General features: G+C 52.0%; 1 protein-coding gene across 1 annotated transcript in view; it reads right to left on the bottom strand.

The window, feature by feature from the left end:
* SDAD1 (SDA1 domain containing 1) overlaps positions 1–17,965 on the bottom strand; it is a 46,109-nt gene that overhangs the window by 9,757 nt on the left and 18,387 nt on the right. Inside the window, exons 16-18 of the mRNA XM_088456435.1 lie at positions 14,409–14,485; positions 7,490–7,619; positions 7,302–7,393 (exon numbers count right to left, since the gene is read on the bottom strand). Coding sequence (XP_088312561.1) covers positions 7,302–7,393; positions 7,490–7,619; positions 14,409–14,485 — 299 coding nt within the window. The remainder of the gene's footprint in view (positions 1–7,301; positions 7,394–7,489; positions 7,620–14,408; positions 14,486–17,965) is intronic.

The following is a 17,965-nucleotide window of genomic DNA, read 5'->3' as shown; positions in this document are numbered from 1 at the left end:
CTGAAAATAAAACAACTTACCATGCAGCAATGAGTCCAGCATGGATGATGGATGCACTAGTTACTATGATGGCAGATCTGCATTGTAAACAGCCACCCCCCTATTCCCAAAAAAAATAAAACACTGTTTACAGCAGCTTCAGATCACCAAAGTGACAACACAGGGTTTGAATTTTGGCAGGTTGCATGAGCTTTTGCATAGCAATCAATGCATCTGCCAACCAAGTCATAATCAATCCCTGCATCAAAGGGGAGTGACACATAGCTGCCGCATACAAATAGAATAATGAAATATTTCAGTACAAAAAAACAAGAGATATGGTAAGAACTTACCTTTGTTATCTCTGTTTCTACGAAGTCCATAGGGTCCACAGGGTTGACCTTGGGGTATAGCTGGATCTGGATCCGTGGGCACCACGCAGTTAAAGCTTTAGCTGCTCCCAGGATGCACTTGGGTCTGTCCTCCTCTATACCCCTCCCCCGGCCACAGCACCTCAGTTGGTAAGCAGCCAAGGCCGGAGGAGGAGACTAAACAGAGAGAAGGAAGACTGGAACACACAAGAAACCATACTCACAGAAATGGGAGACGGAAAACCGGTGACCAGCCACACAGCCCCTTTGAAGCCAGGTGCGTCAGGGCGGGCGCCCTGTGGACCCTATGGACTTCGTAGAAACAGAGATAACAAAGGTAAGTTCTTACCATATCTCTTGTTTTCTACTTCAGGGTCCATAGGGGGTCCACAGGGTTGACCTTGGGGATGTCCCAAAGCAGTACAACTAAGGGCGGGGACGCTCCTGTGCTGAAAGGAGTACCCGGCGCCCAAAGGATGCATCCTGAGAGGCGAAGGTGTCAAACGCATAGAACCTCAAAAACGTTTGAATTGAAGACCAAGTGGCCGCCTTACACAGCTGAACAGCAGAAGCGCCACGTCTAGCAGCCCAAGAGGGACCCACAGAACGAGTGAAATGAGCCTTAACAGAGGCTGGCACAGGTAAGCCCTCCTGTGCATAAGCCTCACAAATAACGAAGCCAACGGGCTACCATTTGTTTGTTGGCAGGCCAACCCCTCTTGTGAAAACCAAAGAGGATAAACAAGGAATCAGACTTCCTAACCGAAGCCGTCCGGTCTACATAAATTCTAAGCGCCCGGACCACATCTAAGGAAGTCTCACCAGCTGAAAGATCAGGGGACTGAAAAGCTGGCACAACAAGTTCCTGATTAATGTGGAACTTCGAGACCACTTTGGGCAAAAACTCTGGACGAGTGCGGAGCACTGCTCTGTCCTGGTGAAAAATCAGGAAAGGAGGGCGACAGGAAAGCGCCCCCAATTCAGACACCCTCCTGGCCGAAGCAATTGCCAGGAGAAAAACCGTTTTAAATGTCAGCCACTTGAGCTCCACCGCCTCAAGAGGCTCAAACGGAGGACCCTGCAGGACCCGTAGCACCACCGCCAAGTCCCAAGGAGCCACAGGAGGCACAAAGGGAGGCTGGATCCTGAGAACACCTTGGAAAAAGGTGTGAACGTCTGGTAGTATTGCAATCCGCCGTTGAAACCACACGGACAAGGCGGACACATGAACCTTCAGAGATGCAAGGCGTAAGCCGAGATCCAATCTTGACTGAAGAAATTCCAAGATCCTAGAAACTCGGAACACCTGAGGATCATAATGTCTGGACTCACACCACTGAAAGTAAGTGTGCCACACTCTGATAAATCTGTGCTGAAGCAGGCTTGCGTGCCCTGAGCATGGTACCAATAACCGAACTGGAGAAGCCCCGAGACCTCAAGACGGCTGTCTCAAGAGCCACGCCGTCAAAGACAGCCGACCCAGATCCGGGTAAAGGCAGGGCCCCTGAGACAACAGGTCCCGACGCTGAGGAAGAAGGTACGGAGCGTCGATGGAGAGGCTCCTGAGATCGGAGTACCAAGGACGTCTGGGCCACGCCGGAGCTACCAGCACGAGCATGCCGCCGTCCTGCTTGAATTTCCGCAGAACCCGAGGAAGCAGGGATATCGGAGGAAACAGATACGCCAGGTGAAACGTCCATTTCACCGACAGCGCGTCCACCAGACTTGCGCCTGCGTCTCTTGTCCTTGACCCGTAAACGGGCAACTTGTGATTGTGACGGGAGGCCATCAAGTCCAGCTCCGGCAGTCCCCACCTGTCCACGAGTAGCTGAAACACCTCTGGGTGAAGCGACCATTCCCCGGGATGCACATCGTGACGGCTGAGGAAGTCCGCCTCCCAATTGAGGACTCCAGGGATGAAGACCGCCGAGATCGCTGGAATGTGACCCTCCGCCCAAGTCAGGATACGAGACACCTCCGACATCGCTGCCTGACTGCGAGTTCCGCCTTGGTGGTTGATATACGCCACCGTGGTGGCGTTGTCGGACTGCACCTGTACCGCCCTTCCGTGAAGAGCGGGGCCGGACGACTGCAGGGCCCTGTATACTGCCCGCAGTTCCAGGATGTTGATGGGGAGAAGTGCTTCTTCCGCTGACCAACGACCCTGAAGCGACCAAGAGCCGGTCACTGCCCCCCAACCCCGGAGACTGGCATCCGTCGTGAGCAGGACCCAGTCCGGAATCCAAAATGGGCACCCCTCGACCAGATGAGCTGTCTGAAGCCACCAAGCCAAAGATTGCCGAACGTCCGGAGACAACACCAGCACCTGAGAGCGGATCCGGTGAGGTAACCCGTTCCATTCTGACAGAATCAGCCCCTGCAGGGGCCGGGAATGGAACTGGGCAAATTCCACCATGTCGAATGTCGACACCATGGACCCCAGAACTCTCATAGCCGAATGGACCGACAGGCGGCAACGGCTCAGGCAACTGCGTATCCGCAGCTGTAGGGAGGCGACCTTCTCTGGAGTCAGGAAGATCCTTTGCTGACGCAAATCCAGCAGGGCTCCCAAATGAACCATCCGCTGTGATGGAATCAGGGAGGACTTTTTCCAATTTATCAACCACCCGTGTGCTTGCAGGCAAGCAATCGTCAGGTGGAGATGTTGAAGCAGTACCTCCGGGGAGCTCGCCAGCAACAGGAGGTCGTCCAGATACGGCAGCAGCCGTACATTCTGGTTCCGAAGATGTGCGGCCATGACCGCCATAATCTTCGTGAACACCCTCGGTGCCGTGGAGAGACCAAAGGGTAGCGCCCGGAACTGATAGTGGTGTTGAAGGATAGCGAACCTCAGATACCGCTGGTGTGAAGATGCTATCGGAACATGGAGGTAGGCGTCCTGGATGTCCAGGGACACCATGTAATCCCCCGGTTCCATCGCCAGAATGATGGAACGTAACGTTTCCATCCTGAACTTGGGAACTCTGAGGAATTTGTTCAGAGACGTCAAGTTGAGGATAGGGCGATGAGAACCATTGGGTTTCTGCACCAGAAACAGAGACGAATAATACCCCGTCCCTCGTTGTGATAGAGGAACGGGAACAATGACCCCTGCTTTCAGCAAGGACTCTATAGCCTCCTGAACCTGTAACGCCTTGGTCTTGTCCTGAGAAGGACTTGTGCAGAAAAACTGGTGGGGTGGTCTGTGCCGAAAAGACAGGGCGTACCCCTGGGAGACCACTTCTCGAACCCAGGCATCCGTGGTGGTATTGTGCCAGCACTGGGCAAATAGAAGAAGTCGGCCTCCCACTCTGAGGTCCCCCAGAGGGAGGCCCGTCCCATCAGGCCGCAGGTTTATCTTCCTGCTTGGAAGAAGGGCGCCGAGCACTCCAGGCTTGCTTCTTGGGTTTAGAGGCAGTCTTACTCGCAGACTGTCTCGGGAAGGACTGACCTTTCACCTTACCCTGAACCCAAAAGGAACGAAAAGCCGAACTCCGAACCTTAGCAGGCAGTGCCGCCGAAGGGAGGAAGGCCTACTTGGATTTAGCCAGGGTGTCCACTATTTTGTCCAAGTCCGGACCAAATAGTAATTCCCCATTGAAAGGTAAGGCCTCCAGACCTTTCTTTGAATCAGAGTCCGCTCTCCAGGACCGCTACCATAAGGATCGGCGGGCAGACACCGCTGCAGCCGATACCCGCGAGGTCAGCAGACTAGCATCTAAAGAAGCTTCTCCAATGTAAGAAGCAGCGTCCCTCATTTGTCCCAACAACGCCCGCTGGACATCCGGAGCGCCGTCCGGGAAGGTATCTTCCAATGCATTGGCCCACCCCTCAATGGCCTTGGCCACCCAAGAGATGGCCATGGACGGTCGGGCCACCGCCCCGGAGAGGGAGTAAATAGACTTTAAGCAAGTCTCAACTTTCCTGTCCGTGGGATCCTTCAGCGAGGATATCGACGGTAATGGTAAGGTGGCGCCCCGAGTTAAACGGGTGACATGGGAATCCACCGCCGGTGGAGTTTCCCATTTTTTACAATGTGCCTCAGGGAAGGGGTAATTAGAAGCCAACCGCTTCTGAGGAAGGAATCTCTTACTGGGCACCTGCCAAGCTACCGCCATATGATCCGTCAACTGATCCGACAGGGGAAACACCGCAGAAGCCACCTTAGTCTTTTTTAAACTAAGAAACTTCGACTTAGGAACCGGTGCCTCATCCTCTATAAGAAGAATAGCTCGCACCGCCCTAACTAGTGCTCGCACATTAATGGACGACTTGGTATCCATTTCCTGGACCGAGGCGTCCGAGTCAGTGTCATCAGGGACCTCCCCATCATCTGAGGAACCCTCTGAGTCCGATACCTGAGCAGCCCGTGTCATGAGTGGGCGTTTTGAAATCCTAGAAGGCATGTCAGTCTGCAACATTGACTGAAAAGCCAAGGAAGCGGCCGCCAAATTTTGCACGGAGTTGGAGAGCACATCCACCCATGGTGGAGGAGTCGCCATAGGGGCCTGAAAAGGTACCACAGGCTGCTGCGGCACAGGGGAAGCCTGTATTACATAGGCAACCCCGCATAGGGACCTACTGATTGAGACCCAGGAGGACTCCGCAATAACTGCGGGACACCCGGGGAATGGGGGATGGTCGGCTGGGGCAACGCCCTAGTAGGGAGAGCAGTCGGGACCGACAGACGGTCCGCAATAGACACCAGCACTTGAGAAAACATCGCCCACGGTGGTTCCTGCGCCAGAGAAGGTCTGGATGGGCCAGGAGCCACCTGGCATCGACTACACAGGCCATCCTGTGACAAATCCGCTCTATCTACTCCTGCAGAACAGCGTCCGCAGGAGGCCAACACCGGAGCCACTGACCGCTCAACCTCCTCGTCTGACATGACAGAATATATTATATAGTCAAAAAATATATCTGGCAACAGGGCAGAAGAAAACGCACTCACCGGTGTGCTAAACAACAGCCCACAATACGGCACTGTGTAGCACACAACTGTATGCGACGGACCTCACAAATACGTGATTTATATAGGTGAGGTCTGCAGAAACGCCCCTCCCCCACACACCTGTAGGGCTTGTAGGAGAAGTAAAGGGATAGGTATAAGCTGACAGTAAGCGGAAAATAAGCACAGACAGGCAGCACTAGCAAAAGTCACATACCATGCAGGAAGATATACTCACTGCACCTTTCCACTACAATCAACCTGCCCAGATTCAGTGTCTGGGAGGGCTATAGTGCTGTGTACGCTGTCCTTAATCAGGGGAGAGGTACAGGGGGACCGGTCCGCGTGCTCCCTGAAGATCTGCGCTGCCACTTGTAGAAAATGGCCCCCAGAGACCTCAGAGGAGGAGTGGCCGTGTAACTGCAGCTCAGCGACGCCAGACTCCGTGCTGAAAGGCGCGCTGAGCTGAGGGGAGGAGCCGCTGACAGGGAAGGCTTCCTCCCCTGGCTAGCATATTAACCCCAGGGCTTGCCGGCATCCCGCTTGCCATATATCCCTGGTGGTCTAGTGGTCCCACGGGTTATTCCTCCTCAGAGGGGGAGCCCGCCGCCACCGCTAGCGGCCCCCGGTCTGTCCCCTAGGACCGGGGGCAAAGGACTGCATGTGCAGGCAATACCCGCGAGCCACCGCTAATCGGCGACTCGCGGCTTACCTTGTCCCCGGCGACTCCGGCAGCAGTCCAGGGAGGGACCCAGAGTCCGGCTAGTACGGACTCTGGCCTCCCGCCGCGATCCCCAGTGCAGTACTGGCGTCGCGGCGCCAGCGGGGAAGGAGAGCGGCAGCGTGGGCGTCTGCATAGACAGCCCGTCGCTGCCACACTAGAGACTCTGTTTTAAAATAAAAATCTAACAGGCTCTTTTTTTTTTTTTTAAATAAAAATAGAAAGCTTTTGGGGGCTGCTCCTGCAGCCCCCCTGCGCAGGTGACCCGACTCCGGCCGGGCACCAACTCAAACTGAGGTGCTGTGGCTGGGGGCGGGGTATAGAGGAGGACGGACCCAAGTGCATCCTGGGAGCAGCTAAAGCTTTAACTGCGTGGTGCCCATGGATCCAGATCCAGCTATACCCCAAGGTCAACCCTGTGGACCCCCTATGGACTCTGAAGTAGAAACATGCTTTTCTGAAGATATCCCGTCAATTACCCTATATTGCACAGGTATAAATAATGATGGGTTGATTTAGTCATCCTACTACTTTTGAATTATAGGGACACAGATTACAAATGCAATAAAATTGCACATTTCTAGAGTTTACATCAGCCCCATCCATGGTCTATGAAATAAAAGACGTTGGCTAAAATTTTAGGGAAATGTATATATTGAATTCCACATGAGAAAACATGCACCCAATGGAAGCAATAAGCAATGTCCTTCAATTCTTACATTTATACATTCTGTTCATTCCATAAAATTTTTTAAAAACTACATTAGTTTCACTTTAATAACTAAACACTTTCAAATGACATTCTTCTATATAAAATGAATCCTTACTACACACACTTATTTGGCAGGGGGGGTGGAATTCCAGTAAGCGGTCGCTATATGGTCCACTGCTACAGTAAAATCTATATTCTATGTATTCTCGGAATGAAAGGTATAAGCTACTGAACATTTGCCTGCAATAAAATATCCAGTGTAATTAATTTATTAACAAAATACAATAAGTACACTTTCTTAAGCTCTGGTATAACTATAAGTGCTTTTGGTTTGTAATCACATGGGATGAATGTCAATGCTATTATAATCCTGTGCTTCGTTGGTGTCACTGGTGCATACATGCTTATCTGGCTAATGGAACCAATACAGGCAATTTGAGGCTTTTTACCATCTTCATGCAATGGAGAGAGGGGTGTCTTCAAAGAGCTGGAAGCCCCATCTGGCATTCCAGTCACAATGGCCTGAGTCAATATTCGATTTATCATAAATAGCGATAATATACTCACTAGTTCCTTCTGCTCCTCATCAGAGGAATGGTGGACATCGATCCACTCTCCATCTTCATCATCATCACTTAGACTGGCACTTTCCCAGCCATCTGAGAAAACAGTATGTATATATTACCATTTAGAAATTTCACATGAATAAAAAAAAAAAAGAAGAAGCCTATACACAAAATAATCTGCTCACTTACCATCCTCTGCCGCCTCTTCTGTAGGTTTAGTTTCTACTTCCAGCACCTCAGCCCCAGGAATATAATCCTTTGCAACCAATTCTCCATATGCATGAATTTTTGCCTCTGTAGTAGCCTCCGTTGGTTTGCCCTGCATGAATAAAAAGCTGATGTTTAGATCTCACTTATTTTCTGCAAAATGCAGGAAATTCTACATAAAACATTTACTATGTGCATAACAAGCTGGCAGTGCCTGCAAATAACAGTGATACAACGCAAATGAAGTGCCCCATACATGTACTGCATATCCGTCAGGGAACCTGTGAAATTCTTAATATTAAAAATCCCCGATTTGCTGATGATCACGATTATATTTTGGTTGGGATAGGCAAATCAGGGAAATCCAACATGTTGGATTTCACCGATGCCCCAACCTCTGCCCCAACCTCTGCATCTGGGAACTGCCACAATCCTTTGCAGATGTATGGAGGCCTTAAGGCAGTGACGAACACTTGAAAATGAAATAGGAGTAATTTGTAGTCTGCAATAATCTGACATCATTGCCTTTTATGTTTAAAAATGGATTAGATCCCTTCAAAATTACATTTTGGTAATTGTACAGCATGAAATTTCAGCAGATCACATACAAATGGTGTGAAACAAACACTGATCGTATCAAAATTTACAAAATGCTCAGGTAATTTTATAAAAAAAAAAAAAAACAAGAGATATGGTAAGAACTTACCTTTGTTATCTCTGTTTCTACGAAGTCCATAGGGTCCACAGGGTTGACCTTGGGGTTATAGCTGGAACAGGATCCATGGGCACCACACAGTTAAGCTTTTAGCTCCCAGGATGCACTTGGGTCCTCCTCTATACCCCGCCCCCGAGCCACAGGCACCTCAGTTGGTAAGCAGCCTAGGCCGGAGGAGAATATGGAACAGAGAGAAGGAAGACTGGAACACACAAGAAACCATACTCACAGCAATAGGAGACGGAAAACCGGTGACCAGCCACACAGCCCATTTGAAGCCAGGTGCGTCAGGGCGGGCGCCCTGTGGACCCTATGGACTTCGTAGAAACAGAGATAACAAAGGTAAGTTCTTACCATATCTCTTGTTTTCTACTTCAGGGTCCATAGGGGGTCCACAGGGTTGACCTTGGGGATGTCCCAAAGCAGTACAACTAAGGGCGGGGACGCTCCTGTGCTGAAAGGAGTACCCGGCGCCCAAAGGATGCATCCTGAGAGGCAAAGGTGTCAAACGCATAGAACCTCAAAAACGTTTGAATTGAAGACCAAGTGGCCGCCCTACACAGCTGAACAGCAGAAGCGCCACGTCTAGCAGCCCAAGAGGGACCCACAGAACGAGTGGAATGAGCCTTAACAGAGGCTGGCACAGGTAAGCCCTCCTGTGTATAAGCCTCACAAATAACGGAACGAAGCCAACGGGCTAACGTTTGTTTGTTGGCAGGCCAACCCCTCTTGTGAAAACCAAAGAGGATAAACAAGGAATCAGACTTCCTAACCGAAGCCGTCCGGTCTACATAAATTCTAAGCGCCCGGACCACATCTAAGGAAGTCTCACCAGCTGAAAGATCAGGGGACTGAAAAGCTGGCACAACAAGTTCCTGATTAATATGGAACTTCCGAGACCACTTTGGGCAAAAACTCAGGACGAGTGCGGAGCACCGCTCTGTCCTGGTGAAAAATCAGGAAAGGAGGGCGACAGGAAAGCGCCCCCAATTCAGACACCCTCCTGGCCGAAGCAATTGCCAGGAGAAAAACCGTCTTAAATGTCAGCCACTTGAGCTCCACCGCCTCAAGAGGCTCAAACGGAGGACCCTGCAGGACCCGTAGCACCACCGCCAAGTCCCAAGGAGCCACAGGAGGAACAAAGGGAGGCTGGATCCTGAGAACACCTTGGAAAAAGGTGTGAACGTCTGGTAGTATTGCAATCCGCCGTTGAAACCACACGGACAAGGCGGACACATGAACCTTCAGAGATGCAAGGCGTAAGCCGAGATCCAATCCTGACTGAAGAAATTCCAAGATCCTAGAAACTCGGAACACCTGAGGATCATAAAGTCTGGACTCACACCACTGAAAGTAAGTGTGCCACACTCGGTGATAAATCCGTGCTGAAGCAGGCTTGCGTGCCCTGAGCATCGTACCAATAACCGAACTGGAGAAGCCCCGAGACCTCAAGACGGCTGTCTCAAGAGCCACGCCGTCAAAGACAGCCGACCCAGATCCGGGTAAAGGCAGGGCCCCAGAGACAACAGGTCCCGACGTTGAGGAAGAAGGTACGGAGCGTCGATGGAGAGGCTCCTCAGATCGGAGTACCAAGGACGTCTGGGCCACGCCGGAGCTACCAGCATGAGCATGCCGCCGTCCTGCTTGAATTTCCGCAGAACCCGAGGAAGCAGGGATATCGGAGGAAACAGATACGCCAGGTGAAACGTCCATGTCACCGACAGCGCGTCCACCAGACTTGCGCCTGCGTCTCTTGTCCTTGACCCGTTAAAGGGTGCAACTTGTGATTGTTACGGGAGGCCATCAAGTCCAGCTCCGGCAGTCCCCACCTGTCCACGAGTAGCTGAAACACCTCTGGGTGAAGCGACCATTCCCCGGGATGCACGTCGTGACGGCTGAGGAAGTCCGCCTCCCAATTGAGGACTCCGGGGATGAAGACCGCCGAGATCGCTGGAATGTGACCCTCCGCCCAAGACAGGATACGAGACACCTCCGACATCGCTGCCTGACTGCGAGTTCCGCCTTGGTGATTGATATACGCCACCGTGGTGGCGTTGTCGGACTGCACCTGTACCGCCCTTCCGTGAAGAGCGGGGCCGGACGACTGCAGGGCCTTGTATACTGCCCGCAGTTCCAGGATGTTGATGGGGAGAAGTGCTTCTTCCGCTGACCAACGACCCTGAAGCGACAAAGAGCCGGTCACTGCCCCCCAACCCCGGAGACTGGCATCCGTCGTGAGCAGGACCCAGTCCGGGATCCAAAATGGGCGCCCCTCGACCAGATGAGCTGTCTGAAGCCACCAAGCCAAAGATAGCCGAACGTCCGGAGACAACACCAGCACCTGAGAGCGGATCCGGTGAGGTAACCCGTTCCATTCTGATAGAATCAGCCCCTGCAGGGGCCGGGAATGGAACTGGGCAAATTCCACCATGTCGAATGTTGACACCATGGACCCCAGAACTCTCATAGCCGAATGGACCGACAGGCGGCAACGGCTCAGGCAACTGCGTATCCGCAGCTGTAGTGAGGCGACCTTCTCCGGAGTCAGGAAGATCCTTTGCTGACGCGAATCCAGCAGGGCTCCCAAATGAACCATCCGCTGTGATGGAATCAGAGAGGACTTTTTCCAATTTATCAACCACCCGTGTGCTTGCAGGCAAGCGATCGTCAGGTGGAGATGTTGAAGCAGTACCTCCGGGGAGCTCGCCAGCAACAGGAGGTCGTCCAGGTACGGCAGCAGCCGTACATTCTGGTTCCGAAGATGTGCGGCCATGACCGCCATAATCTTCGTGAACACCCTCGGTGCCGTGGAGAGACCAAAGGGTAGCGCCCGGAACTGATAGTGGTGTTGAAGGATAGCGAACCTCAGATACCGCTAGTGTGAAGATGCTATCGGAACATGGAGGTAGGCGTCCTGGATGTCCAGGGACACCATGTAATCCCCCGGTTCCATCGCCAGAATGATGGAACGTAACGTTTCCATCCTGAACTTGGGAACTCTGAGGAATTTGTTCAGAGACTTCAAGTTGAGGATAGGGCGATGAGAACCATTGGGTTTCTGCACCAGAAACAGAGACGAATAATACCCCGTCCCTCGTTGTGATAGAGGAACGGGAACAATGACCCCTGCTTTCAGCAAGGACTCTATAGCCTCCTGAACCTGTAACGCCTTGGTCTTGTTCTGAGAAGGACTTGTGCAGAAAAACTGGTGGGGTGGTCTGTGCCGAAAAGACAGGGCGTACCCCTGGGAGACCACTTCTCGAACCCAGGCATCCGTGGTGGTATTGTGCCAGCACTGGGCAAATAGAAGAAGTCGGCCTCCCACTCTGAGGTCCCCCAGAGGGAGGCCCGTCCCATCAGGCCGTAGGTTTATCTTCCTGCTTGGAAGAAGGGCGCCGAGCACTCCAGGCTTGCTTCTTGGGTTTAGAGGCCGTCTTACTCGCAGACTGTCTCGGGAAGGACTGACCTTTCGCCTTACCCTGAACCCGAAAGGAACGAAAAGCCGAACTCCGAACCTTAGCAGGCAGTGCCGCCGAAGGGAGGAAGGCCGACTTGGATTTAGCCAGGGTGTCCACTATTTTGTCCAAGTCCGGACCAAATAGTAATTCCCCATTGAAAGGTAAGGCCTCCAGACCTTTCTTTGAATCAGAGTCCGCTCTCCAGGACCGCAACCATAAGGATCGGCGGGCAGACACCGCTGCAGCCGATACCCGCGAGGTCAGCAGACTAGCATCTAAAGAAGCTTCTCCAATGTAAGAAGCGGCGTCCCTCATTTGTCCCAACAACGCCCGCTGGACATCCGGAGCGTCGTCCGGGAAGGTATCTTCCAATGCATTGGCCCACCCCTCAATGGCCTTGGCCACCCAGGAAATGGCCATGGACGGTCGGGCCACCGCCCCGGAGAGGGAGTAAATAGACTTTAAGCAAGTCTCAACTTTCCTGTCCGTGGGATCCTTCAGCGAGGATATCGACGGTAATGGTAAGGTGGCGCCCCGAGTTAAACGGGTGACATGGGAATCCACCGCCGGTGGAGTTTCCCATTTTTTACAATGTGCCTCAGGGAAGGGGTAATTAGAAGCCAACCGCTTCTGAGGAAGGAATCTCTTACTGGGCGCCTGCCAAGCTACCGCCATATGATCCGTCAACTGATCCGACAGGGGAAACACCGCAGAAGCCACCTTAGTTTTTTTTAAACTAGGAAACTTCGACCTAGGAACCGGTGCCTCATCCTCTATAAGAAGAATAGCTCGCACCGCCCTAACTAGTGCTCGCACATTAATGGACGACTTGGTATCCATTTCCTGGACCGAGGCGTCCGAGTCAGTGTCATCAGGGACCTCCCCATCATCTGAGGAACCCTCTGAGTCCGATACCTGAGCAGCCCGTGTCATGAGTGGGCGTTTAGAAATCCTAGAAGGCATGTCAGTCTGCAACATTGACTGAAAAGCCGAGGAAGCGGCCGCCAAATTTTGCACGGAGTTGGAGAGCACATCCACCCATGGTGGAGGCGTCGCCATAGGGGCCTGAAAAGGTACCACAGGCTGCTGCGGCACAGGGGAAGCCTGTATATACATAGGCAACCCCGCATAGGGACCAACTGATTGAGACCCAGGAGGACTCCGCAATAACTGCGGGACACCCGGGGAATGGGGGATGGTCGGCTGGGGCACCGCCCTAGTAGGGAGAGCAGTCGGGACCGACAGACGGTCCGCAATAGACACCAGCACTTGAGAAAACATCGCCCACGGTGGTTCCTGCGCCAGAGAAGGTCTGGATGGGCCAGGAGCCACCTGGCATCGACTACACAGGCCATCCTGTGACAAATCCTCCCTATCTACTCCTGCAGAACAGCGTCCGCAGGAGGCCAACACCGGAGCCACTGAGCGCTCAACCTCCTCGTCTGACATGACAGAATATATTATATATCTGGCACCAGGGTAGAAGTAAAACGCACTCACCGGTGTGCTGAACAACAGCCCACAATATGGCACTGAGTAGCACACAACTGTATGTGACGGACCTCACAAATACGTGATCTATATAAGTGAGGTCAGTAGAAACGCCCCTCCCCCACACACCTGCAGGGCTTGTAGGAGAAGTAAAGGGATAGGTATAAGCTGACAGTAAGCGGAAAATAAGCACAGACAGGCAGCACTAGCAAAAAGTCACATACCATGCAGGAAGATATACTCACTGCACCTTTACACTACAATCAACCTGCCCAGATTCAGTGTCTGGGAGGGCTATAGTGCTGTGTACGCTGTCCTTAATCAGGGGAGAGGTACACAGGGGGACCGGTCCGCGTGCTCCCTGAGATCTGCGCTGCCACTGGGAAAATGGCCGCTGGAGACCTCAGAGGAGGAGTGGCCGAGGAATCTGCAGCTCAGCGACGCCAGACTGCGTGCTGAAAGGCGCGCTGAGCTGAGGGGAGGAGCCGCTGACAGGGAAGGCTTCCTCCCCTGGCTGGCCATAACCCCAGGGATGCTGGCTTCCCGCTTGCCGGTTATCCCTGGTGGTCTAGTGGTCCCACGGGTTATGGGGGGGCCCGCCGCCACTGCCAGTAGCCTCCGGTCTTTCCCCCGGACCGGAGGCTAAAGGACTGCATTTAAGGCATTCCGCGCGCCGCCGCTAGCCAGCGACGCGCGGCTTACCTGAATCCCCGGCGACTCCGGCAGCAGTCCTGGGAGGTAGACAGAGTCCGGCTAGTACGGACTCTGCCCTCCCGCCGCGATCCCCAGATCAGTACTGGCGTCGCGGCGCCAGTCGGGGATCAGAGCGGCAGCGTGGGCGTCTGTACAGACAGCCCTTCGCTGCCGTCTGTAGTAAAAATAGATTAAAAATAAATAAAATTTAACTTAAAATAAAAAGCTTCTGGGGGCTGCTCCTGCAGCCCCCATGCGCGGTGACCGACTCCGGCCAGGCACCAGCTTACACTGAGGTGCCTGTGGCTCGGGGGCGGGGTATAGAGGAGGACCCAAGTGCATCCTGGGAGCTAAAAGCTTAACTGTGTGGTGCCCATGGATCCTGTTCCAGCTATAACCCCAAGGTCAACCCTGTGGACCCCCTATGGACCCTGAAGTAGAAAAATAGTTATACGAATGTTTTTCTTTTTCTGTATCCATACTACATACTATATACCAAAAAACAGACAGCATTGGGCTCCTGAAGTCTTTGTATATCACTCACCCGGAATTTCCTCTGCAACATGTGAGGGTCCAATGTCCGGAATAGCTGTATTAACCCTCTGGCAGACATGCACACATCTAATTGAGAGACATAAAATATTTCACTAGTGCAAGTCTAATCAATTATAGATAAAAACTATGCAAAGAAAGTTTCATTTGGTCAAACACACAAAACAATGGTGTCAATTAAATTAGATGTGAGTTGGGTACTGCTAGCCGCTCTCACAGCAACTCACATAGCAAATAGTATTCGCTATTTAATTCCAAACTTAGATTGCTTTGTCTGAGGAAATTCGCGGGGGGGGTTGTGCAGGGAAAACCTTTATCTCAAGGTAAAAATGTCCTGTCACATGCAGAACCTCTGGTGCATCCCTCCCAATAAATAGAATAATTTTGCCAAAAGTTTTCAAGTAAATTTCTCAATAATGGGTTAAATGATGCAGGACAGGTATATGGAGGTGTAAATGATGTGGACCAGTATGTGGAACTGTATGTGGAGGTATACATGATGCGGGACAGGCATGTGGAGATGTAAATGATGCGGGACAGGTATGTGGAGGTGTAAATGATGCGGAGCAGGTATGTGGAACTGTATGTGGAGGTATACATGATGCGGGACAGGTATGTGGAGGTGTAAATGATGCGGAGCAGGTATGTGGAACTGTATGTGGAGGTATACATGATGCGGGACAGGTATGTGGAGGTGTAAATTATGTGGAGCAGGTATTAGGAAGTATACATGATGTGGACCAGGATGTGCAAATGATGTGGAGCAGGATGTTAGGTGGTGTAAATGATGTGGACCAGTATGTGGAGGTATACATGATGCGGGACAGGTATGTGGAGATGTAAATGATGCGGGACAGGTATCTGGAGGTGTCAATGGTAGGTATGTGGGGGTGTTGAATTGATGGGAGAGGGGTTGTAGAACTTGCAGAGGAGAGATAATAGTGTTTATTCCAACTTTTTACAAACTTGTATAAATACACAGAAGAACCAGACATTTTTCTGTACCCCAAAATGCTGGAAAAACTTTAATTTGCTAAAAAACATTTCTCCTTCATGCCATGGGGGACACTGGAGACCATGGGTATAGGGTGGAGCCAGGCACCAAAGAGATAACTTTGTAGCAGCAGCACAGGCTCCTTCCTCCCTATACCCCATGTCCTTTCTTCGGCACTTATTTTTCAGCTGCTCCTGCACAGCTGGTTAAGTTTTTTTTTTTTTTTTACTGTGGTCCGTAGCGCGCTCATGCTGACTGCTCTTTCCCCCGGCTCAGGTGGCCGGCGCACTGGCTTATCTGTCCGTGACACAGGCTGTCCCCGGACATAGAGCAGTAGGGACACAGCCACGCCCGGAGCTCCAGGGGCGGTGCGGGGAGCCAGTATTCAGCGGCGAGCCCCCTCTGGTGTAGGATGCCCTGGAGGGGATGGCAGTAGGGACCTGGTACTTTCTACCCACCCACTGGACCACCGGGGATATACTGTAACGGGACGCCATTATAAAACGGCGGCAAGTTCCCGATCGTTAAGTCAGCCATGGGGGGAGGCGAGACATTTCCCGTTCTCTCCTCCCTCACCCTTTTGGCGCGCTCCCTTCCACAGGGCAGCGCCCAAACGGTCCTGCACTCTCCTAGGCGGCCATTTTAGGATGCTGGGCTGGCCATTACTAATATTTAGCAAATGGCTTAGTAGAGACTGTATATTTCATTCAGCTCTGTTTATAGCCCTGAATTCTAAGCATATGGCCACAAGTTCCTAAAATACCTGCCAAAAAGAACTGACAGTTGTCTCTGTCCATGTCCTATGCATGCCAGGATTTACAGTTCTCTCTGTTCAAGTCACAGGCCATACAATACTGTGTATAGAGTGTACTACAATCCTCCCAGGAACTGTGATGATTTGGTATAGTGTCCCTGTCCCTACCTCACCTTTAAAGGTGTTGACTGTATGGACAATGACTTGAGTTTTTTGTTCAAACTGAACTTTCCCTGTACGCAGGCGCTGCTGTGGTATAATAGAGCCCAGAGCTCGGGTCTCGACGTCGTTCACAGACACATCGCATTGGCTGTGTAAGAACCACCATCATCTGCAGATATATCGCTATAGTGTGTACCCACGTATGTAATAACATGAGCTTCACAGTTCAGTGCACAGCCTTCCCCTCAGGCCACTTTTTGTGCCTTCTGCGGGAATCGCCTCACAGGCTACTATCAGGCCAGCTCACCAGCATTAGTGGGTAACGCCTCGCCGGAAGGCAACGCCTGTCTAGGTCCTAGCTGCTCCACCATGGTGCGACAGTCTAGTTACCTGTGGTTCAGCCCCTTACAGGGATGGGTACTTTTATCTGGCCCTGTTTACCACTACCAGTCACGAATCGGTCTCTACCTCACCTGGGGGATGCCTATTTTTGGGACTACGGACTACTCCATCCTGTACAAATAGAGATAACAAAAAGGTATGTTCTTACCATATCTCATATTTTCTACATCAGGGTCCATAGGGTATCCACAGGATACCTTGGGGATGTCCCAAAGCAGTATTCTTCAAGGGTGGGGACGCTCCTGTGCTGAAAGGAGAATCCGCCGCCCGAAGGAAGCATCCTGAGAGGCAAAGGTGTCAAACGCGTAATACCTCACAAAGGTGTGGACAGAGGACCACGTGGCAGTCTTGCAGATCTGGACTGCAGAGGCACCACGTCGAGCTGCCCACGAAGGACCCACAGACCTAGTGGAATGAGCCCTCACAGAGGATGGAACCGGAAGGCCTTCATGAAGAGAAGCTTCTGAAGTTGCCATACGAATCCAACCTGCCAAAGTTTGCTTTGAAGCAGGCCAACCCTTTTTATGGAAGCCATAGAAGACAAACAAGGCATCAGACTTCCTAAACGAAGAAGTGCGGTCAACATAAATCCTTAAGGCCTGCACAACGTCCAAAGTGGCCTCACCCACTGAAAGATCAGGCGAGTTAAAAGCCGGCACAACGATTTCCTCGTTGATATGGAAACGTGAAACAACTTTGGGAAGAAATTCAGGATGAGTGCGCAGCACTGCAGTGTTCCCATGAAAAATCAGGAAAGGGGGTCTACAGGAGAGAGCCCCTAAGTCAGAAACATGTCTGGCCGAAGCGATGGCCAGAAGGAAAATTGTTTTAGCTGTCAGCCATTTAAGGTCCAATGAGCCCAGTGGTTCAAACGGCGGTCCCTGGAGAGCCCTCAGGACCACAGCTAAATCTCAAGGCGCCACCGGTGGAACAAAGGGCAGCTGAATTCGAAGAAACCTTGCATAAAAGGTGCGCACATCAGGGATTGCAGCAATCCTACGATGGAACCAGAAGGACAGGGCAGACACCTGCACCTTCAGAGAAGCAAGACGAAGTCCATGGTCTAGTCCCGCCTGTAGGAAAGCTAACACTCTAGATAGATGGAACTCCCGAGGAGCATAACCTCTCAGTCGACACCACTGGAAGAACGTATGCCACACACGATGGTATATCCTTGCAGAAGATGGTTTCCGAGCTCTTAGCATAGTTCGTACTACAGAGCTGGAAAACCCCCGGG

The sequence above is a fragment of the Taudactylus pleione genome, unplaced genomic scaffold, assembly GCF_031769625.1.
Source record: "Taudactylus pleione unplaced genomic scaffold, aTauple2 ptg000703l, whole genome shotgun sequence".
Taxonomy (NCBI): Eukaryota; Metazoa; Chordata; class Amphibia; order Anura; family Myobatrachidae; genus Taudactylus; species Taudactylus pleione.
The sequence above is the reverse complement of the archived record's forward strand: the minus strand, read 5'-3'. Positions and strand labels throughout refer to the sequence as shown.